The sequence below is a fragment of the Oncorhynchus mykiss genome, chromosome 14 (assembly GCF_013265735.2).
Source record: "Oncorhynchus mykiss isolate Arlee chromosome 14, USDA_OmykA_1.1, whole genome shotgun sequence".
Classification (NCBI taxonomy): domain Eukaryota; kingdom Metazoa; phylum Chordata; class Actinopteri; order Salmoniformes; family Salmonidae; genus Oncorhynchus; species Oncorhynchus mykiss.
In genome coordinates this window covers 8,730,299-8,754,403 of record NC_048578.1, presented here as the reverse complement: position 1 = coordinate 8,754,403, position 24,105 = coordinate 8,730,299, and the positions used below count along the sequence as shown (strand labels likewise).

Genomic DNA, 24,105 nt, shown 5'->3' with positions numbered 1-24,105 from the left:
GTGGGCGGAGTCAAACGTCGGGGCCGGGCTCAATGTGGGCGTCGAAGGTATCAACTTCAACGAAAGCGAATCTTAATCGAACCTAACCTACATGGATAAAAATATAAACCATGGAAGTAAGTGAGAATGTCATTATGCATAATCTACTTTGTAATATTCATGTTATACCAGTGCAGTGGTATATTTTTATATGACCAACTACCGCACCAATGTTAGCATATCGTTAATTGTCACCCATTTGCATGTGAGCTAGCTAATTGCTTACATTGAGGGAATCTTATTTGGACAAATTTGCCTACTTAAGCAGTAGACCTAGGTTTACATGTACAGTTATGCAATCGATTAGATCGTTGATTTTTTTGTGTTTTTTTCAATGTATGCCTTGTTGTGTTTGGCTGACTCTAAATGTGTATCGTTGATGCCATTCCCTTAGTTACACATAGCGAGTCTACACAGCCTACACATAGTATATACAATTATGAAATCACCTGGGGCCTGTTGCACAAAAGTAGAATTAAGACATCCGGGATAAATGACTCAGCTGAGCTCAATGAAGCCAAAACATGTGCGTCCAGGCTTAATTGGTTGCACAAAGACCAAGCCAGGATGAGCAGACACGGATTCATTAAGCCAGGTGAAACCAATCCTGGATAGGTGCGCGCTCACGGCTCACTCAAATAGACCCCGCCACAGATCACAGATTAACTGATTTACCATGGCAACTAGAGCCGCGTACTTTTCCCCGTCGGAAGCACAAATCCTCATGGAGGCATACGAGGAGGTAAAAGATATAATTAAGAAGAAAGGCAACACCGCCACAGTGATAAAGCAAAGAGAAAAAGCGTGGCAAAGTATTGCAGACCGCCTGAATGCGTAAGTAGTGCACAATTACACACTCACCGCTCCGCTGAAACATCACAATTACAATTCAAATATTTAATTCACATCTCCAAAAATGCAGTTGTACTGTAATTATGAAACGGTTAATTTTTTTTATTGAAATGCACTGCAGATATGAGTGAAATTGTGTAAAGTAACTCCATCACACTGTATAAAGCTATGATAAAATTTTTGATATTTTTACTGAAAACAAGACAAAAATACCAAGTAATTTTTTGCAGTGTGACTCCATTAAGTGTGTGTGTGTGTGTGTGTGTGTGTGTGTGTGTGTGTAGATTAAACATGAACGGGCCAAAACGGACATGGCAGCAGGTCAAAATCAAATACAAGAACATTCTGCAGAATGGTATGGTCCCTGACTAATATTTAACAAAGCACAAGCATATATTGTACCCAGAAGGTGCCTGCTCACACATTGTCTGTACTGTTTTAGCAGTGAAAAAGAATACCCACAGACAAGGCACGGGTGGTGGGTCACCAAAGGCTGACCTTACCCCAGCAGAGGACATGGCCTTGGAGCTAAATAAAGGCAGGCCCGTCTTAGAGGGGATCCCTGGGGGGAAAGAGACGAGCATAGGTTCCTCCCAAGATGCCACCCGCTTCATTCAAGGTATGTCCTTCCATCTCTACATGGGATACAACCACATTCATATTGAATCAATTTGGACTGTCTGACTTTGGTTTACCTATTGCCTTGCAGTGTCTGGCAGCACTGTGTTCCTGTTAGAGCCACCAGCACAAGCACCAGACGATGCTGATCCAGTGAGTACTCCATCAAAGGCATACTGTAGGCCTGGCATGTCTTGTCTACTAGCTTCAATATGAATCCGATTAAATGTGATAGGGTGAAGGCCCCAGTGCAGCAGCAACAGCACATGATGGCGACGATGATGAGGAGGAGACCATCTCTCTGGATTCCAGAAGGCATGAGGTATCATGTTAAGACTGTGAAAGTACTATTTACTCTACAATGGTGAGGAGTCCTCATCAAAATCAAAAAATCGAATTTCTTTTACAGGACCCAGATGCTATACAGTGGGAAAACCAGCCTGGCAACATAGTGCGTATTAATAAAAGGACACCACATCCTGCCAAATTCCAGCTGCGCTAATTGTATTGTGTTCACAGAGCTCACAAGCTATCAGAAAGTTGTATGGCAACCACCTCCGGTGCCAAATAGAACTGGCAGACATAGACATTCAGTACAAGAAGAAAAAGATGGAAAATCTTGCACTGGAGTTCGAAATAAAAAAGAGGACAATTAGGAAACTGGACCTTGAAATAAAAAAACTTGAGAGGGAGGTGAGATATGCCTTCAATGTACACTGTATGCTAACTGTAACACAAATGTATTAATCATTATTTTTCTTTCCTCCCCCAGCTCCAAGAAGATGACACAGCTCAAAATAAAAATTAGGTATATTCTCGTAAAGTCAAGTGAGCCATGACATATGAGCTCTTATTGTGAGCACACAGGACGGTGGCATCTTTCTAAGTTTTTTTTTATTTTCCCAGCAATCAGTACAACCAAGTCATCGTTATAAGGCATCGCCCTCTTTTGCCCACCCCCCCCAGCACCAGGTGTGGCCACTAGCCTATATGAAGGCCCAAAATTGTGTGTTCCTTTCTGCTCTGACAATGGCATGCCCATTCGTGCGAGATGTGGTGGATGAAGAAGCACTTGTGCTGAGGAGAGCCTTCAGGTGAGAAAGGGTCTTCAGGGACCGGTTGGACCCACTGGCCTTCCCTGATGACCATCTATATGAAAGATACAGGTTTTCTGCAGATGGCATCAGGTATCTATGCAGACTACTGGGTCCCAGGATTAAGCACCGCACTGCACGGAGCCATGCACTGAGTGTGGAGCAAATGGTTTGTGTGGCCTTGCGCTTTTTTGCTAGTGGAGCCTTCCTGTACTCAGTGGGGGATGCAGAACAGCTGAACAAGGCCACAATTTGCCGCACAATAAGGAGTGTGTGTCTGGCTATCAAAGCATTAGCAGATGTCTTCATCTCCTTCCCTGGCCACAGAAGACTCTGTGACATCAAAGAGGAGTTCTATAGGATTGCAGGTAAGAGGATCTACAAATTACAGGACAACTGTTAACACATAGTAGGATACTCATTACTTTGTGTGACAGGTTTCCCCAATGTCATTGGTGCAGTGGACTGCACACACATAAGGATAAAAGCCCCCTCAGGTGCCCATGAGGCTGATTTTGTGAATAGGAAATCCTTTCACAGCATTAATGTTCAGGTGAACATAACTTTTTGATATTGTCCATTGACGAACACTCTGCATTGCCAGTGATGTGCATTGATTGGTGTAATATTCCTCATCTTATGATTTCAGATGGTCTGCAATGCTGACTGTGTGATCAGCAATGTTGTGGCAAAATGGCCTGGCTCAGTCCATGACTCCAGAATCTTTCGGGCCTCTGAAATCTATCAGTGCCTATCACAAGGTAAGCCACACAACCCCTATTTATAACCATCATGGCTGTGTCAAGAATATCACTGTGTTTATGAGGTAGTAATGATGAGATTTTGTGTTGACAGGTGAATTCTCTGGTGTGTTGCTGGGAGACAGGGGGTATGGCTGCCAGCCTTTTCTCCTGACACCTTTCACAGACCCCCGGGAAGCACAGCAGGCCTACAACCATGCCCATGCCAGGACCAGGGCCAGAGTTGAAATGACCTTTGGCCTCCTGAAGGCACGCTTTCACTGCCTTCACAAATTAAGGGTCAGCCCTGTTAGGGCATGTGATATTACTGTGGCTTGTGCTGTCCTCCACAATGTGGCCTGCCTGAGGAAGGAGAGGGCCCCCAGAGTGCCACCAGCCATGGACTGGGACAATCCGTCAATCTTCCCTGATGACGACAGTGGTCGGCTGCTGAGGGACCAATATGTGTTGAATTATTTTAGTTAGTATGTGTGCTTTCAATTTTGGTTAAATATGTCCTGCGGTGGCAGAGGAATTTGGGTTTTTTTGGGTTCGTTTTTTGACGAATTTGGCCTCTTATGATGTTTGTGCGGTATACTGTGTGTAATACAAGGCTGCAGGGAGGCTACTGCATCCATTCATTTGTCTGTTCAGTTGATGTGTATGGATTTGTCCTGCATTTATTTTAGTGTGCAGACATGCAGGGTGTGTTATACACATTCAAAGGTCTGTATATGTATCATTTTGTATAATATGCTTAGATTCTGTGCTTTCCATCTTGTAGAGTCACTGTGACTTCAGTTTTGAAAGGAGCTGATGGTTTACCTGCTTTGTTTTGTCCTTATTCAATAAAGGAACATAATGTTACACATTGTGTTTTTATATTCATATGGAATGTGTATTTGTTTATATGACAGAGTACTAGGGCCACACTGAAGAAAAAGGATAAAGTCATAAATTTATGAGGCTGGTTCTTTCTGCAGAAAAGCTACATATTGTTTTTACAGTTTTGATACTTATGACAATGTGATACTTAATATTCTGGCACATCAGCATGTCTTTGTTTATGAAACCATACTGAAGTACAATTTCACGAAATGCCCCACATCTGTCATTTTAACAACTGTCCTCCTTTAAAACAACTGGTTACAATATTATGACTTGTGTTTTTTTTCCCCTCTGTGGCCCTAATATTCTAGCATTTTATATATAGCCTTATAGTCTATGGGAAACTGTAAATTATCTAATGATAGCAACATCATCTAAAAATCATTTTTTATCCAAAATCATTGAAATTAATGATCACAAACGTTTAAATAACAGTGGGTCTAGTTATATGTGATAACAATGTATAGTGAGCAGTGAAATAACTATTGGTTTCCATTTGTGGTGACTGCTGACTGACATTAGGGATGAGATTAAATAGATCCTGGAATTTAGCCTGGTCTGGAGCAGGCTAGCTCCACAGAATAAATCTCCATGGTAATTTATACCATAACATATCCTCCTGCCCCCTATCCATCTTTAGTGCAACCGGATTACGGATCAATTGAGCCAGGATCACCAAGATATCCTGGCTTAATCCCTTATCCTAGTTTTGTGCAACAGGCCCCTGGTCCCAACATGCATGGCCAGTCAAGAAAAGTAATTGTAACTTGTCCACACTGCAAACTGAAGATAAATAAGAAAAACTTCAAAACACATTTTAAGAAGAAAGCATACACATTGCTTTGAAACAGTGTCCAAGGAAATATTTTTGTCATGTGAGTGCATTGATGTGAGAAATGGTGTGTTTGCAGTCGAAAATACATTTTCTGGTCCAGCTAAACACATACATGTTGTGAAAACATGCGTCTTCTATATCCTGAAATATATTCGGGGGGGTATCATTTACTATTATCATCATTATTGTTGTTATTGTTGTTGTCATGACTATCAAACTTAACAACCTACTCTTTCTTAACTTACAGTACGTTCTGTACATTGCAATGGAAGCAGTGATTTCAGGTATTTATAAATTCTCATCACTAGTGGATAAAATGTTTTTTGGGATCCCCATCCAATTGTGTGATTTTCTTTTTCAAAGGAAAACATGCAGCAAATTAGGCAATGGTGGTGCCTAGTTCTCCTGCAGAACTTTCTCATGCTGTGAGTCTTAAACATTATAAAAACATTTCCTTTGCATCCTTAAAATCACTTGTTTAACTGTAGCCAGAACGACCTGAATATATTATCATATTGAATGTATGTCATTCATTCACTAAGGTCACTGAGGTCGAAAGATCGTAAAAGGCGGTGAAAACAAAACACACTACAGGTAGGTGTCATAAGATGAGTGGTATAGTCTTAAACCAATGTTTAAAGACTTAACCCCCCCCTCCAATATATTTCAGGATGATGTAGAAGATGCCCCAGTCTGTCCCTTTTTTTTCCTGGAGAGAAGTGGCCTCTTTGCTGCCCTTCTTGACACCAGGCCATCCTCCAAAAGTCTTCGCCTCACTGTGCATGCAGATGCACTCACACCTGCCTGCTGCCATTCCTGAGCAAGCTCTGTACTGGTGGTGCCCCGATTCCGCAGCTGAATCAACTTTAGGAGACGGTCCTGGCGCTTGCTGGACTTTCTTGGGCGCCCTGAAGCCTTCACAACAATTGAACCGCTCTCCTTGAAGTTCTTGATGATCCGATAAATGGCTGATTTAGGTGCAATCTTACTGGCAAAAATATCCTTGCCTGTGAAGCCCTTTTTGTGCAAAGCAATGATAACGGCACGTGTTTCCGTCCAGGTAACCATGGTTGACAGAGGAAGAACAATGATTCCAAGCACCACCTTCCTTTTAAAGCTTCCAGTCTGTTATTTGAACTCAATCAGCATAACAGAGTGATCTCCAGCCTTGTCCTCATCAACACTCACACCTGTGTTAACGAGAGAAACACTGATATAATGTCAGCTGGTCCTTTTATGGCAGGGCTGAAATGCAGTGGAAATTGCTTTTTGGGATTCAGTTAATTTGAATGGCAAAGAGGGACTTTGCAATTCATCTGATCACTCTTCATAACATTCTGGAGTATATGCAAATTGCCATCATTCAAACTGAGGCAGCAGACTGTGAAAATTAATATTTGTGTCATTCTCAACTTTTGGCCACGACTGTATATATATGAGCTCAATGAAACAATATAATTACAACGTATAATAATAGCCCTAATAGCCCTATCAACAAACAAGAGGAATAGTCACATGCAAACAAGCATACATACAAACTATTTACATTGCCAGGAATCCTAAACAAACAAATCATATTCATTAATACAACAAGTTTAATTGCCTTTTTGTTTTTCATTTTAGTTAAAGTAGTACCATATTGTTTAAATTCATTTATAAAGTGAAAAAAGTTAGGTTTTGAATTCGACCATTTGTATTTGTGAATATGAAATTTACCTAGTATTATTAGCAGTTTAATTAAATATACTACCTCTTTATTTATGTCAGAATTTCTGAAATAAATAATTATATCAAAACCATTAAATAGTACAACCAGTCCTATTTTTTTGTAAAAAAATTCTGTATGTCAATCCAAAAAAAATCTACTATAAATACAGGCAAAAAACAAATGCATAGTGGTCTCCTCCATTCCACAGAATCACATGTATAGTCAATATTCAGCTTGAATCTTTCCAAAACATGTTTCACAGTATACATTCTATGTAACATTTTAAATGAAACTTCCTTTACCTTGTTATTGATACAATATTTATTAGCAATTTTCCATGCTTCCCCCATTGTATATCACCATAGATATTTGACCAAAATAATCTTGCTGAGGGAATTGTAGTATCACAAACAATATTCCTAATTTGTTTATTACTACATTTATCTTTGATGTTAATATTGCCAATTAATATATTTTCATGTTAATCTATGTTACTTACATGAACCACAGAGGAATTTAAAAGAGATACAACCCCCCCTTGGAATCGCATCAAAAACAATTACATATTCTTTCGGGGTGATTGGAATTTTAAAATGATCAAGAAATTTCCAATATGAGAGTAGATATCCATCCTCATTCAGTAACTGACCAACCAAAATAATTTTATTCTCAAACCAGTTATGAAAAAAATATACTTATTTTTAAATTGTATATCTTTGTTGTTCCAAATAAAGAATATGTGAGGGGAAATTGTGTTTATACGCTAACATCCAAGCTAAATTTGCCCTCTTGTGGAATTTAGCCAATTTTACTGGGATTTTATCAACATCAAAATTACATCGAAGCAAAAATTCTAAACCACCAACAGAGTCAAATAAATACTTAGGGAAGACATTCCAAATACTGTTCTGCTTCTTAATATCCAATTTATTTTAAAAGTATTATTTAGAATATTGAAATCTAAAACCTCAAGACATCCATGTTCTTGGGTATTGGTGAGAATATCTTTCCGTAGATAGTGAGGCTTGTTCCTCCAAATCAAATTATAAAGAATCTTATCTAAGTCCTTTACAATTTTTAGGGGATAATTCAAGTGATAACGAGGCATAAACCGATCTGGATAACCCTTCAGCTTTGGACATTAAAACCAGACCGTGTAACGAAATATCTCTTAGCAACCAGAGGTAAAATGTCTTCTTTGTTTTCTCAACAATGGGGTCAAAGTTTAATTCACTCCTTTGTTTTTCATCCTTGCATATAACAATTCCAAGATAAGTAAACTTAATCTTTAATTGGGATACCATATACTTCCTGTAAAACACAATCCTTGAGTGGAAATAAGACTGACTTATTGATATACATTTTCAAACCTGAAACGAAGGAAAAGTCTTCAATACAGGAAACTGCTATAGAAACCTCATTCCTGTCTTTCAAAAATATGGCGGTATCATCACCCAGTTGACATAGTTTAAATTCATTGCAGTCAGGGGTACTTGGAGACGACAGTTAACCCGATGTCGTTTTTCTGCGTCTGAGTTTAGCTAGCCAACGTCGCCATGACATCGCCTACAAACGTTATCGGGGGTTTCTATTGGAGAAGCAGTTTCTGCTTATCTTCATACTGTGCTGTCTTTGGTAATATTCTCTGACGATAGTCACTCACTCGTTTTGCCTGGACGCGGAGGGCGGATGTAAACGACTACACAGAGCTATGAAAACTGCGGGCGCAAAAATGAGCTAATTAGTCAGCTTGACACGTTGTTTTTGATGGATTTTCGTTGAACTTGCTTTCTTCCTAGCCTTTTTTTGCGAGTAAATGTAGCCTGCTAGCTAACGTTAGTCAATAAGCTTATTTTTAATGTTTCCAGGTGACGAGCGACAAGACTCAGGTGAAGTGTATTGTTGTGAATTAACCGTCGTTCTGGATCATTCAAGACGTATTTTTTATAAAATGTTTTGCAATGCAGCTAACTGCCATGTCTAACGTTATTGTTGTTAGCTAGCTCGCTAACGTCATGCCCGCTATGGCTTCAGCAGCTGGCGCATCTGGTTCCAAGGTGTAATGAATGACACAGCCGCGGGGGATAACGCGTTGCTTGGAGCTCGCTAGTTTACCAGCGGAAACATATTTGAACTAACTAAGTTTTCATTGTACGCGACCCTTGTGATGCACAGATACGATGGCAGACAGCGCTGGAGCTAAGAATGATAATTCCATAATGGAAAGTCCACCCGTTAGCCCCTTGTCCGTGAGGGAAAAGCCTCCAGAGTCCCCTGGCTCTCGCTCAAGGTACCAGGTCAGCGCACCCGGACACAGTTTTAGGAAAGTGACTCTCACCAAGCCAACGTTCTGCCACAACTGCAGTGATTTCATATGGAGTCTTAACGGATTCGTTTGTGAAGGTAGGTTGGTTTACATGAGAACGTGACGGTTGTTTTTGTATCTTAACTTGGCCAGACTATTTGAGTTGAAACCGCTCAACTGAAAAGTCAAATGTATTTGACATTGGGTAATTCACTTTGAATTGTTGAATGGATGCACAAACTTAATCATTATGAGCTTAAATAAAAGCTTTTATGTTCTCAACTTTTCTAGATATTGTCATCGTGTACAGTATGTTCATAGAGCAGTACTCAGGGTGATGGCATGCTTGTGTGTGTGTGAGAGAGAGAGAGAGAGAGAGAGAGAGAGAGAAAAGGTGCCTTGGTTCTGTGTCCAATGAGTTTGTTTGTATGTGGAAAATCACTGGCTTTTAGGGCTATGCCAATATCATGCACAGACTGACATTGTGATTCTATCAATTAATGTGAATTTAGTAAATTCCCTCTTCCTACATGATTTATCCATCATGGTTGACATCAAAAAATATTGCTCCCTTGAAAAAGATTGAAAACGTGAATAGAACATGTAGTATGCGAAGCTACCCCTTGCCTAGCACTAAAGCATATAGGAGCAGCACTGCACAACACAACAGAAGATTATGGATAACACACAGTGTTAACCATGCAGAGTGGAGAGGGGAGATGCAAAGCCTCTGTTGCGCAATCAGCTGCAGATATATTTTAACTGGTCGGCATGGCAACAGGGACCTGGATGCTGGAGAGCAGTGGCAGAGCATCTGTAAAAGCATATCATCCTAGACACAGCATACAAAATGTATAATGCTACAATGGTGCTATATTTTAGACTAATGTGCCTACTTAAATGCAGTAACGGCCTATTTGTTAATGTGTCAAATTCTAGCAAAACTATGCTGGACTAGTACCTGAAGCGTATACTGCATGTCGCCTCCATGAAATTGGATGCTTCTCATTAACTCTTGTTGTTAGACAGGTTGCCTTATTAGAGGGCAATGGATGCACAAGGCCTAAAGCCTCCCTAGCCAGCTTGAGGTCGACTGCTCCTTTGTGACAAACCTCTGCTCTATGTAATGCACTATGACTGAGTTTGAAGATACGTATATCTATTAGGCTACTGTGAATGCTTAGCAAATACCATAATGCATTATTGGGTGAAGGCATTACTAATGCATTTATAATGCATTAGCCTATAGAAAGGCAATGTTTCCCTTTAGAATTGATTTCAGCAGGGGTGGTAAAAGGACATTCTATTCCAAAATATATAAACATTTAATTATGTTATCTTCCTTTGAAACTCATCTGAAAATTGAGGACAATTTAATTTGATATCTTGATCTCAATGACATCACCAGCCAATCATATATTAACAAAACATTTTTTTGGCTAGCATAAAGTTACTGTATCTTAGCTAGCGGTGCACGGCTGCTAAAATAATATAGGGGAACACTGAAAGGTGGTTCATAGACGATGTTACAACTAAATCTAATTACAAGAATATGAATGGGATTTTGGATAGCCTAGTTACTGATGCTCCTGATGCGCCCCGACTGACTGACTGTTATTTGGTGTCTCCTCCCACCGCTAGTGTGTAACTTTATGTGCCATGAAAAGTGCCTGAAGATGGTGAGGACTGTGTGTTCATGCATGGCCCCAACACAGGTGCGGGTGAGTGACACTTACAACATAAGGTTACACTGCTCTGTTACTGCCTGTGATCTGATGGATGACTGCATGCTCCTGTTGAGTGCATGCTCCCGTTGAGTGCATGCTGGCACGGCAATCCTCTGTCATTGTCTTTTTGGTCATATTCCTTTTTTTTTGTCCATTTGTGAACTCCAGGTCCCTGTCGCCCATTGCTTTGGTCCAGCAGGGCAGAAAAAGAGATTCTGCTGTGTGTGTCGAAAGCATCTGGAGGGAAACACTGCCGTTCGTTGTGAAGGTTGGTTTTTAAGAGCTTTCACAACATACAATGTACAACTTATGGCCAAGGTTTTGCAGGTTCACTTTTGTAGAACACATGAGTGAAATGTAGCAAGCTAAACCTCAGCATATGTGTAGATAGGCTACATGACAAAGTAAATGCACAAGTTTACACACAAAGTACATTCTATGTACATTCAAATTGTATTTCAACTTCCTTGGGGGAAGTCTGATTGGGAGCCAGTCCATCAGTGTTAGTAGTGACTTTTACAGAAGTAACGTAACCATTGGTTCTGCTTTCAGTTTGTGAGCTGCATGCCCACTATGACTGTGTTACGTTCAGTTGTGGCGACTGCCGTCTCTGTCATCAGGATGGGAGTCAGGACTTTGTAAGTATCACAAGCCTTCTGTCTAAAAGGTGCATTCTGTTCACAATGTTAATTTAATTCCCCCCAGTGTCATGTTAAGATACTATAAACTCATTAGGCAAAGAAGCAAAACAAAAGACAAGTGCACTTTTGAGTTAAAATGAAAGTCCAATGCAGCCACTCTTATCTCAATATCAAATCATTTCTGGGTAACAATTAAATACCCTACTGTGATTGTTTTCAATTACAATGGTCGAAAAGAAGCATTGACATTTCTGAAGCAATATTTTTGCTAGGACTGTCTAGGAGTGGGCTGAGTGGGGAGGGGAAAGCTGAAAACTAGCTGACAGAGAGGTTTGGAACTCTCTTTCTTATTGGTCTAATAACTAATTTACTGCCTATTGATGTCACCAGGTAGGCCAAAACTCCATCCCACCAAAACAGGCTGAAATTTCAGGCAGTATTTCACAGTATCATTCCAACCTCCGTAGTGTGAAAAATATATATAAAACACAGGAAAATCACATTTATCACCTGCCACTGTCAAGGGAGGAATCCTCCATAGGAGAGTTCCATAGAGAGGCTTCGAGGGCCTGATTCTGAGAAATCACACTGGAACGACCTGAGAGAAATTACAGCTGTGCTGAGCAATACCAAATATGTTTGGTCCTTTTAGGTTGACATAAAAGCACATCCAACAGGATAATGAGTTTCTTCCTATGTTTTGACTGGTCTACTTTTTGTTTGTAATTGTAACATGTCTGTCGGTTGTCTTTAAAAAAATAAAAAATAAATTATTTTTTAATCCTCTTGGCCAAGGATACGTTCCCCCACCACTGGCGGGAGGGGAACATTCCTTCAGGTGCACGCTGTGAGATCTGCCGGCGCACCTGTAGCTCCTCAGACGTCCTGGCGGGGATGCGGTGTCAGTGGTGTGGTATTACGGTAAGACTCAAAACGAAAATAAAAGTATCGCCACAAAAAACTACTGTAGCTAATAATGCCAGACAGCATGTTGCATGTGCTTGTTTTAACAGTGTTTGTGTCATACTTTGCAGACACACGCTGCCTGTTATCTCATTGTGCCGCCAGAGTGCGGTCTGGGACGGCTACGCAACATGCTTCTTCACCCTGCTTGTGTGCGAATATGCTCGAGGAACTTTAGCAAGATGCACTGCTACCGCATCTCTGAGAGCTACCAGAATGAGCTGGGTAAGCTTGTGGTCCCCAACATCCATGGGGCGGCAGGGTAGCCTAGTGGTTAGTGTTGGACTAGTAACCGGACTAGTAACTAGGAGTGACTAGTAACCGGAAGGTTGCAAGTTCAAATCCCCGAGCTGACAAGGTACAAATCTGTCGTTCTGCCCCTGAACAGGCCGTCATTGAAAATAAGAATTTGTTCTTAACTGACTTGCCTAGTTAAATAAAGGTAAAATAAAAAATAAATCCATTACCCCTCCCTATCCAAAGTCACATCCTCTCAGCAACTGTTTCACTCTTAGAAATGTACATGCAAAGGAATATTAAATTGGACAAAAAATATACACAATGGAAAGACTGAACAAAAATATAACCACAGAGCATTTAAACAGTTGGTTGGGTAATGCCATGTTTCATGAGCTGAAATAAGATCCAACAAATGTTCCATACGCACAACAATTTGTTGTTTGTTTACATCACTGTTGGCGAGCATCTCTCCTTTAACAAGATAATACATCCACCTAACAGGTGTGGCATATCAAGAAGCTGATTAAAAAGCTTCTTGATATGCCACACCTGTTAGGTGAGCATTATCTTTGTTGGATCTTTTATTTCAGCTCATGAAACATGGCAAAAATGTATAGTTTTGTCACACAACACAATGTCACAGATGTTTTGAAAGAGTGCAACTGGCATGCTGACTGCAGAAATGTCCACCAGAGCTCTTGCCAGAAACGCTGGAGAAGTGTGCTCTTCACGGATGAATCCCCGGGATGGCGTTGTGTGGGCAAGTCGTTTTCTGATGTCAACGTTGTGAACAGAATGTCCCATGCAGTTGTGGTTTGGGCAGGCATAAGCTATGGACAACGAACACAATGCCGTTTTATCGATGGCAATTTGAATGCACAGAGACACCGTGACGAGATCCTGAGGCCCATTGTCGTGCCATTCATCCGCCGCAATCACCTCATGTTTCAGCATGATAATGCACGGCCCCATGTCGCAAGAATCTGTACACAATTCCTGGAAGCTGAACTTTTCTCAGTTCTTCTATGGCCTGCATGCTCACCAGACATGTCACCCATTGAGCAAGTTTGGGATGCTCTGGATCGACTTGTACGACAGCATTTTCCAGTTCCCGCCAATATCCAGCAACTTCGCACAGCCACCGAAGAGGAGTGGAACAACATTCCAAAGGCCACAATCAACAGCCTGATCAACTCTATACGAAGGAGATGTGTCACGCTGCATGAGGCAAATGATGTTCACACCAGATACGGACTTGTTTTCTGATCCATTCACCAACACTTTTTTTTTTAAGGTACAGTTGAAGTCAGAAGTTTACATACACTTAGGTTGGAGTCATTAAAACTCATTTTTCAACCACTCCACAAGTTTCTTGTTGACAAACTATAGTTTTGGCAAGTCGGTTAGGACATCTACTTTGTGCATGACACAAGTCATATTTCCAACAGTTGTTTACAGACAGATTATTTCACTTATAATTCACTGTATCACAATTCCAGCGGGTCAGAAGTTTACATACACTAAGTTGACTGTGCCTTTAAACAGCTTGGAAAATTCCAGAAAATTATGTCATGGCTTTAGAAGCTTCTGGTAGGCTAATTGACATAATTTGAGTCAATTGAAGGTGTGTACCTGTGGATGTATATCAAGGCCTGCCTTCAAACTCAGTGCCTCTTTGCTTGACATCATGGGAAAATCAAAAGAAATCAGCCAAGACCTCAGGAAAATTATTGTAGACCTCCACCACTCTGGTTCATCCTTGTGAGTAATTTTCAAACGCCTGAAGGTACCACGTTCACCTGTACAAACAATAGTACGCAAGTATAAACACCTTGGGACCATGCAGCCGTCATACCGCTCAGGAAGGAGACGCATTCTGTCTCCTAGAGATGAACATACTTTGGTGCGAAAAGTGTAAATCAATAGCAAGAACAACAGCAAAGGACCTTGTGAAGAAGCTGGAGGAAACCGGTACAAAAGTATCTATATCCACAGTAAAACAAGTCCTATATCGACATAACCTGAAAGACCACTCTGCAAGGAAGAAGCCACTGCTCCAAAAGCGCCATAAAAAAAGACAGACTGCGATTTGCAACTGCACATGGGGACAAAGATCATACTTTTTGGAGAAATGTCCTTTGGTCTGATGAAACAAATATAGAACTGTTTGGTCATAATGACCATCGTTATGTTTGGAGGAAAAAGGGGGAGGCTTGCAAGCTAAAGAACACCATCCCAACATCTCAAGACATCAGTCAGGAAGTTAAAGCTTGGTCGCAAATGGGTCTTCCAAATGGACAATGACCCAAAGCAAAGTTGTGGCAAAATGGCTTAAGGACAACAAAGTCAAGGTATTTCGAGTGGCAATCACAAAGCCCTGACTTCAATCCCATAGAAAATTTGTGGGCAGAACTGAAAAAGCGTGTGCGTGCAAGGAGGCCTACAAACCTGACTCAGTTACACCAGCTCTGTCCGGAGGAATGGGCCAAAATTCACCCAACTTATTGTCGGAAGCTTGCGGAAGGCTACCTTAAATGTTTGACCCAAGTTAAACAATTTTAAGGCAATGCTACCAAATACTAATTGAGTGTATGTAAATTTCTGACCCACTGGGAATGTGATGAAAGAAATAAAAGCTGAATTAAATCATTGTCTGTATTCCCAGTCATGTGAAATCCATAGATTAGGGCATAATGAACTTATTTAAATTGACTGATTTCCTTTTATGAACTATAACTCAGTAATATCTTTGAAATTGTTGAATTCTGCATTTATAATTTAGTTCAGTGTAAATCAAGAAAATGAGTTTCCATTTTGGTAGTGTAAGACATAGGCCTAATTCATTCACTGCTAACTCCACACAGGCAAATTGCACTCCCCTTTTAAACATTCGTACTTGGGCACCTAGGCTGCCAGGAATGAGAGGTGCTTGGAGCAAGTGTCAACATGTTGTTGGTCACTTGTTCTACGTCAGACAAGATGAGTCACAAGCCATTTGTCAAACAAGATGAGCAATGGTGAAATTGTGCTTTAACCTGAAACGAAAGAGGCATCCATTCTTCAGTAGACTGTTTGCACACAGAAGTGAAACAATGTAAAGTATGTGGGAAAAACCTGTAGCAAATGTAACGTTCATTCTATTTCATCGTTGTTTGCCTTCACGTACCTATAACTTGAACTTTGCTTCATCAGATAACTTGGAAGATGCTGACAGACCTACAAAGGAGAGCCAACTGGGAACCACACCAGATTCCGGTAGGTACAGGATGAGTTGTCACACAGTATTTAGCCAAGCATGTCACCATTGAAGTCACATGTAAACATATGATTTTTCCCATGTTTCAGCTAGAAAAAAGATTCCCTAACGTTTCTGGTTTAAAGTTATTTTAAAATGCTTTAGCTCTGCTATTTAGAGCATGACACTAAGCTAACAGTAGTCCTACCACTCCTGATGTTCTGCAGCATTTGCTAATGCTTAGTTATCAAATCCAAGTCTACCCTAATCCTAATCATACAGGTCCATAGAATTGATCACATTGGTCTAAATATTTTTGTTGTGTGCAAAACTGCAGGGAAGCAGGTTCTCAAGGTGTTTGATGGGGATGATGCAGTCAAGCGTAGCCACTTCCGTTTGGTCTCCATTCCTCGGATAACCAAGAATGTGGAAGTGGTGGTGAGATTCTCCCCATTCACTAAAAACAGATTTACACTAAGTGCTTCGTTGTTTTAAGAGTGCATTCATTTGTGTTACCACAACTCCTACTACTACTATTACTGTAATACTGATCTAATATTGTTGCTACTACAGCAACAACGGGTACTAATAATATTTATACTATCATCACCAATACTACTATCACTAGTAACATCAATAATGATGATAATGACAATAGTTTTGAACAACTTAATCCAAGGCCAACCCTCCTGGAGAGCAGGCTTTGGCTCCAGCCCTGCTCTAACACACCTGATTCTTCTAATCAAGGGTCTGACATGCAGCTCAGTAGAATCAGATCAGTAGAATCAGGCCAGGTGTGTTTCTTAGAGCAGGGATAGAGTAAAAGCCTGCACATCCAATAGGTCTCTCCAGGAGGAGGGTCACCAGTCCCTGATCTAATCCTTGTCTGCAGGAGTCAGCGTTGAGGGCCTTTTACATCCCAGATGACCCCCTGGAATATGAGCTCCAAGACAACGGCCAGCAGGCTCTAGTCGATGACGACGTCCTCAACCATAACGGCACCCCCGATAAGGCCATCTTTAAGGAGAATGTGCCCGAGGCGTGGCTCCTAAGGGCCAAACCTCAGGAAACCGAGGTCCTCAGGATCTATGCCGGCTGGCTCAAGTGAGTAATGTATAGGGAAACTGCTCAGTTATGGCGCAAACTAGTGATGCATGGGTCAGCTGTTTGTTCACCCGCCTGTAGTTGCTATTAACCCATCCGCAACCGCCCAACCATATGTGATAAATGGAAAGTCTGAGGCCTGCACCTGACCCTAACCCGCTAATAAAGAAAATGCGCTGTGGGTTACAGTCAACGACGGCGGAACGATTTGCCTGATTTAGATATGTTTCTACTTATAATTTCCAAAGTTTTGGTAAGCTATTTGTTAGTCAACTTGTCTATAATTAGATACATCAGCTTCTCTTCTGTCATTATATGTTGCCCTAGAAGACTAAATAAACCCTTGCTCACCAGAATGTCATAAATCAATAGAATGAATGCTTCAATCTTTACTGAACAAAAATATAAACGCAATATGCAAGAATTTCAAAGATTTTACTGAGTTACAGGTCATATGAGGAAATTAGTCAATTGAAATAAATAAATTAGGCCCTAATCTATGGATTTCACATGACTAGGAATACAGATATGCATCTGTTGGTCACAGATACCTTAAAAAAATGGGCCTCAGGATCTCGTCACGGTTTTTTTGTGCATTCAAATTGCTGTTGATAAAATTAAATTGTGTTCGTTGTCCGTAGCTTATGCCTGCCCATACCATAACCCCACCGCCACCATGGGGCACTCTATTCACAACGTTGACATCAGCAAACCGCTCACCCGCACGACGCCATACACATGGTCTGCAGTTGTGAGGCCGATTGGATGTACTGCCAAATTCTCTAAAACAACATTGGAGGCGGCTTATGGTAGAGAAATGAACATTAAATTATTTGGCAACAGTTCTGGTGAACATTCCTGCAGTCAGCATGCCAATTGCATGCATTGTGTTGTGTAAAAAAAAATGCACATTTTAGAGTGGCCTTTTATTGTCCCCAGCACAAGGTGTACCTGTGTAATGATGTTGTTTAATCAGCTTCTTGATATGTCATATCTGTCAGGTGGATGTATTATCTTGGCAAAGGAGAAATGCTCAGGGCCTCCCGGGTGGAGCAGTGGTCTAGGGCACTGCATTGTCTAGGGCACTAGCTGTGCCACCAGAGACTCTCGGTTCGCGCCCAGGCTCTGTCGCAGCCGGACGCGACCGGGAGGTCTGTGGGGCGATGCACAATTGGCCTAGCGTCGTCCGGGTTAGGGAGGGTTTGGCCGGTAGGGATATCCTTGTCTCATCGCGCACCAGCGGGCCGGGCACAGTGCACGCTAACCAAGTCACCAGGTGCACGGTGTTTCCTCCACCACATTGGTGCGACTGGCTTCCGGGTTGGATGCGCGCTGTGTTAAAGAAGCAGTGCGGCTTGGTTGGGTTTTGTTTCGGAGGCATAAGCTACGGACAACGAACACAATTTAATTTTATCAACAGCAATTTGAATGCACAAAAATACCGTGACGAGATCCTGAGGCCCATTTTTTTAAGGTATCAACAGATGACCAACAGATGCATATCTGTATTCCCAGTCATGTGAAATCCATAGATTAGGGCCTAATTTATTTATTTCAATTGACTAATTTCCTCATATGACCTGTAACTCAGTAAAATCTTTGAAATTCTTGCATATTGCGTTTATATTTTTGTTTTCGACCTTTTGACCTTTTCGAAGGTCGAAAGCATGGCTTTCGACCTTCGTCTCTCCCGAGCCCGTACGGGAGTTGTAGCGATGAGACAAGATAGTATAACTACTAACAATTGGATACCACGAAATTGGTATCTAAAGGGGGTAAAATTTAAGAAAAAAAGGAGAAATGCTCACTAACCGGGATGCAAACAAATATTTGACCGGTTGTAAGGAAATGGAAAGCTGTGAAAACGACCCAACATGTTTCTAAGATTTCAGTTCGGCTTGGATGCATACTTTACGTGGTTGAAATACTGTCAGCTTTTATGATTCTGGTAAAGATAGCACCACTACAGACTATATCTAACTGCGCATTCTCTCAAGATGCTGAAATAAATCATATTTCTCCACTCCTGTTCCCGAGTCAAAATTTTGCCTACATTTAGTGTATCATTTTACTGCAAGAAATGCTTAATTCTGCGGGAGTTCATATTAAGGCTGTGTGAGAGGTTATAGACCTACAGTTTCAATGTAACCCATCTGAACAGTAGGCTCCAGTTCCCATGACCTGCCATAGGTCTATTTGAAGTCCCTGTCTTGTGGCTGTCGAATTTGTGTAGCACCTCACAATCATCACATAACATAGCCTGCTATAATTCTATTTTCCCACTTCACGAAATCTTTCCCAAACGTTACTCTTCTGGCCCTCCCTTTTTAGTTTCAACTCTCCATGTTGCAGCTTTTCTCTTGTATTAAACTGTGACATTGTCCTTTTTGCTTCCGTGGATTAACTTTTTCTGCCCATTCCCAAAAGCATTCGGTGATTGGTGTGTAGGCTATTTGGTGCATGTGCATTTAGATCTTAAAGCTTAGGCTTAAGCACTTATACCAGATAGCCTAAAATAATTAAAGAAAAACCTTAATGTAGCCTATGATGTAGGCTAGATGTAAATTGCACAAGAATTATAAATGTATGTATTTTTTAATATATTGTTTTCTCTTTATTCAACCCGCCTGCCAACCACCCGCCCTTCATCCACACAATATTTAATTAACCTAAACCTGTTCGCCCAGCTGATATAATCACATCACTAGCACAAATCTCAAATGCGCTAATGAGTTAATCTCAAAGGACTCATTAGGCATCAGAAAATGCTTTGGTCAAAAGAGCATTGGGCCAGTAATGCAAAGGTCGCTGGTTCGAATCCCCGAGCCGACTAGGTGACAGTTGCCCTCAAACCATACCTTTTGATATCTTCCATTGCTACTGCCTGGGTCTGTTTACAGGGTTATTGTGGCGTACATATCCATCTCCAAGAACAGCACTGTGGATTCTGTCATTAAGGAGGTCCTCACTCAACTGGGAAAACAGGTACAGGTTTCCAGCAGGTCACCAACATAACACAGCCACTCTATCTTAAATACAACTTGGCATAAGTATTGTATGGGCGGCAGGTAGCCTAGCGGTTAAGAGCTTTGGGCCAGTAACTCGCTGGCTCGAATCCCTGAGCCGACTAGGTAAAAATCTCTTGATGTGCCCTTGAGCAAATCACTTAACCCTAATTGCTCCTGTAAAATGCTCTGGATTAAAGTGTCTGCTATATGCCTAATATGTAAATGTATTGTACCCGGAAGTTTAAATTAATGGCTGAACTATTGCTCTGACTATAATATGTATCTGTTAATGACAATTCTAGTTCAATACTCTTGTTTGGCGATGCTCTTTTCTCCAGAATGAAGACCCATCAAGCTTCAATCTTGTGGAGGTTTACATGGGCAGTAAGCAAGGTAAGAAACAGGAATATGTCTGACCTATACATCAACACTGTCCTTTTCCATAAAATAAGAAGTCTCTTATTTATATGCCTTCATTTATTGTATCTTATCAAAGTTCATTGATGGTGTGTGTTTTTTCTTTCTCCACATCCCAGTTCAGAGACAAGTGCTGACAGGCCACGAGCTGCTGCTGGACAAACTGCAGGAGATAAGGAAGGTACAGTATGAGGAACTTCAAGCTGACATTCAAGTTTATGGGTAATTCGGGGGGTGTTTGTGTAATTATAGCTGTGTCTTTTTGTTTCTGACAGATCTCCCTGAGGCAGATGAACCAGACCCGTTTCTACATCGTGGAGAGCAGGAACAGGATTGTGCAGGTCAACCTGCTTCTAGAGGGACTGCCTGTACAGCTGAGCAAGGAGGAATATGCAGACCTGCTACAGGAGCACTTAGCTATCAAGAGTGAGTCTACACACATCGGATCACGATTCTGCTCCTTTGCAAGAAATAAAATGGACAGAATCCCATAAGGTTCAGTGCTGTCCCCCTTTCACTTTACCACAGAGATCCTCCTGAACATTTTCCTTGAAATGGACTATAGTTGATTTTAAATGTTATTTAAAATTGTTAACTGACTAGATGTGAATCTGCTCTTCTCCATAGGTCACTTGGTCACCATCACACATGTTTACGGGAACCAAGGTGTGTACGTCGCCATGGAAACAGCCAGTGGAGCACCACCCTCCCTTCTCCACCCCCCCCCCCCTCCATCTCGTCCCCCTCTCTAATCCTGCTGTCCCCTTCCTAAGTATCACACTCTCTTCTCCCCACAATCCCCTCCCTGTCCCCCTCCCTATGCCCTCATTCCACATCCATCCCCAGACGGCCTGTTCTGGGCTGTCTCTCTGCTTGACACTGCTCAAGTCGCTGCTCTTTTGCCGCAGGCCACTGCAGCAGGTTCCTGCCACATTCAGTGTTACATAAGTCCCTTTCTTACAGACTGTGAGTGCCCCACTGCTGCTGCCACTGCCCAAGAGCTAAATGGTCCATTTATATGAAGCCTGCTGTATGGCCCACAGCCATTTATCTTGTGACGTCTTTATTATAATAAGCGATTTCTATGCGGAGCAGTTTTAGTGCATTACATACAAAGTCGTAAATGTCATCATAACATTGAATGTGGGAGTTCATCGATTCTGAGGTTTGCCTGTCTATCTGTCTGCGTTGAAGGTGCAGTGGTGTTGCAGATATCGTGTTTCTCTGAGGCTGAGAGGATCTACATGTTAGCCAAAGACACGTCTGTCAGCAACCAGCAGCTCACCTCTCTTGTCCTACCAGAGATCATGGTAATGCTACATCAATGTGACGTAAACAAACCCAGATCCCAGTTGAATGTGTAATTTACGTGAACTGAACCTTTTTAAAGAAGCCGGCTTGCTTTACTCTATTGACATTGCTGTTGTTGTAACTCCCCTGCAGCACAACAAGTTACCCAAAGGTGACTCGCCCCTACTGGTGTTTGTCAACCCTAAGAGCGGTGAGCTGAAGGGCAGAGAGCTCCTCTATGGTTTCCGGAAGCTTCTGAACCCCCACCAAGTGTTTGACATGACCAATGGGGGACCATTGTCTGGGTGAGACAAATGGTGGTTATCCTCATTCAGCAGTGTGATGTCACAGCTGTTGTGTTTGTAGAAGGGGGGTCTGTGTTGTGCAATGTTTATTTTCCGCAAGATCTTTGAAATAGTTTTGTCTATCATGTATGTTTGTGAGCCATGGCACGAACACAGAGTAATGTCAACCAGTGAATATATGATTGACTCTAATATATACAGCTGAAGTCGGAAGTTTACATACACCTTAGCCAAATACATTTAAACTCAGTTTTTCACAATTCCTGACATTTTAATCCTAGTAATAATTCCCTGTCTTAGGTCAGTTAGGATCAGCACTTTATTCAGAATAATAGTAGCGTGATTTCAGCTTTTATTTATTTCATCACATTCCCAGTGGGTCAGAAGTTTACATGCACTCAATTAGTATTTGGTAGCATTGTCTTTAAATTGTTTAACTTGGGTCAAACGTTTCAGGTATCCTTCCACAAGCTTCCCACGATGAGTTGGGTGAATTTTGGCCCATTCCTCCTGACAGAGCTGGTGTAACTGAGTCAGGTTTCTAGGCCTCCTTGCTCACACACGCCTTTTCAGTTCTGCCCACAAATTGTCTAAGATTGACGTCAGGCCTTTCTGATGGCCACTCCAATACCTTGACTTTGTTGTCCTTAAGCCATTTTTCCACAACTTTGGAAGTATGCTTGGGGTCGTTGCCCATTTGCGACCAAGCTTTAACTTCCTGACTGATGTCTTGAGATGTTGCTTCAATATATCCACATAATTTTCCATCCTCATGATGCCATCTATTTTGTGAAGTGCACCAGTCCCTCCTGCAGCAAAGCACCCCCACAACATGATGCTGCCACCCCCGTGCTTCACGGTGGGGATGGTGTTCTTCGGCTTGCAAGCCTCCCCCTTTTTCCTCCAAACATAACGATGGTCATTATGACCAAACAGTTCTATTTCTGTTTCATCAAACCAGAGGACATTTCTCCTTAAAGTGCGATCTTTGTCCCCATGTGCACTTGCAAATCGTAGCCTGGCTTTTTTTATGGCGGTTTTGGAGCAGTGGCTTCTTCCTTGCTGAGTGGCCTTTCAGGTTATGTCGATATAGGACTTTTTTTTACTGTGGATATAGATACTTTTGTACTTGTTTCCTCCAGCATCTTCACAGGGTCTTTTGCTGTTGTTCTGGGATTGATTTACACTTTTCGCACCAAAGTATGTTCATCTCTTGGAGACACAACGCCTCTCCTTCCAGAACGGTATGACGGCTGCGTGGTCCGATGGTGTTTATACTTGCTTACTATTGTTTGTATAGATGAATGTGGGACCTTCAGGCATTTGGAAGTTGCTCCCAAGGATGAACCAGATTTGTGGAGGTCTACAATAATTTTTCTGAGGTCTTGGCTGATTTCTTTTGATTTTCCCATGATGTCAAGCAAAAAGGCACTGAGTTTAAAGGTAGGCCTTGAAATACACCCACAAGTACACCTCCAATTGACTCAAATGATGTCATTAGCCTATCAGAAGCTTCTAAAGCCATTACATAATTTTATGGAATTTTCCAAGCTGTTTAAAGGCACAGTCAACTTAGTGTATGTAAACTTCTGACCCACTGGAATTGTGATACAGTGAAATAATCTGTCTGTAAACAATTGTTAGAAAAATTACTTGTCATGCAATAAGTTGATGTCCTAACCGACTTGCCAAAACCATAGTTTGTGGAGCGGTTGAAAAACGATTTTTAATGACTCCAACCTAAGTGTATGTAAACTGCCGACTTCAACTGTGTGTGTGTGTGTGTGTGCCAAACATTAGGAACATCATCCTAATATTCAGTTGGCCCTCCCCACCTAATCTCTTAAGTTTTTGTTTTCTTATATCCTCCACAGACTCCACACGTTTAGGGCGGTGCCCCGCTTCCGGGTGCTGGTGTGTGGGGGAGATGGGACAGTGGGCTGGGTCCTGGGAGTCTTGGAGGCCATCAGACACAAGCTGGTCTGTCCCGAGCCCCCCGTCGGCATCGTCCCACTCGGCACAGGTGAGTGGGACCCCTGATGACATACCCTTCTCTTCTAATTGCTGTAGTGTGCATAGGTTAGCTTCAATCAGCT

General features: G+C 41.6%; 1 protein-coding gene across 4 annotated transcripts in view; it reads left to right on the top strand.

Moving 5' to 3' along the window:
- Positions 1-24,105, top strand: part of LOC110488723 (diacylglycerol kinase theta) — a 31,337-nt gene continuing 7,232 nt past the window's right edge. The window contains exons 1-18 of one of the 4 annotated variants that reach the window (XM_036942871.1): positions 1-116; positions 5,314-5,350; positions 10,721-10,800; positions 10,975-11,074; positions 11,359-11,444; positions 12,237-12,368; positions 12,482-12,635; positions 15,843-15,905; positions 16,223-16,323; positions 16,778-16,989; positions 19,890-19,974; positions 20,336-20,390; positions 20,534-20,595; positions 20,690-20,840; positions 21,042-21,080; positions 21,609-21,724; positions 21,858-22,009; positions 23,884-24,032. In XM_036942871.1, coding sequence (XP_036798766.1) covers positions 111-116; positions 5,314-5,350; positions 10,721-10,800; positions 10,975-11,074; positions 11,359-11,444; positions 12,237-12,368; positions 12,482-12,635; positions 15,843-15,905; positions 16,223-16,323; positions 16,778-16,989; positions 19,890-19,974; positions 20,336-20,390; positions 20,534-20,595; positions 20,690-20,840; positions 21,042-21,080; positions 21,609-21,724; positions 21,858-22,009; positions 23,884-24,032 — 1,780 coding nt within the window. In that variant the 5' untranslated portion in view covers positions 1-110. Of the gene's footprint in view, positions 117-5,313; positions 5,351-8,122; positions 8,664-8,949; positions 9,178-10,720; positions 10,801-10,974; positions 11,075-11,358; positions 11,445-12,236; positions 12,369-12,481; positions 12,636-15,842; positions 15,906-16,222; positions 16,324-16,777; positions 16,990-19,889; positions 19,975-20,335; positions 20,391-20,533; positions 20,596-20,689; positions 20,841-21,041; positions 21,081-21,608; positions 21,725-21,857; positions 22,010-23,883; positions 24,033-24,105 lie in introns of those variants that run through there. The other 3 variants (XM_021561050.2, XM_021561048.2, XM_021561049.2) reach the window with 3 other exon arrangements.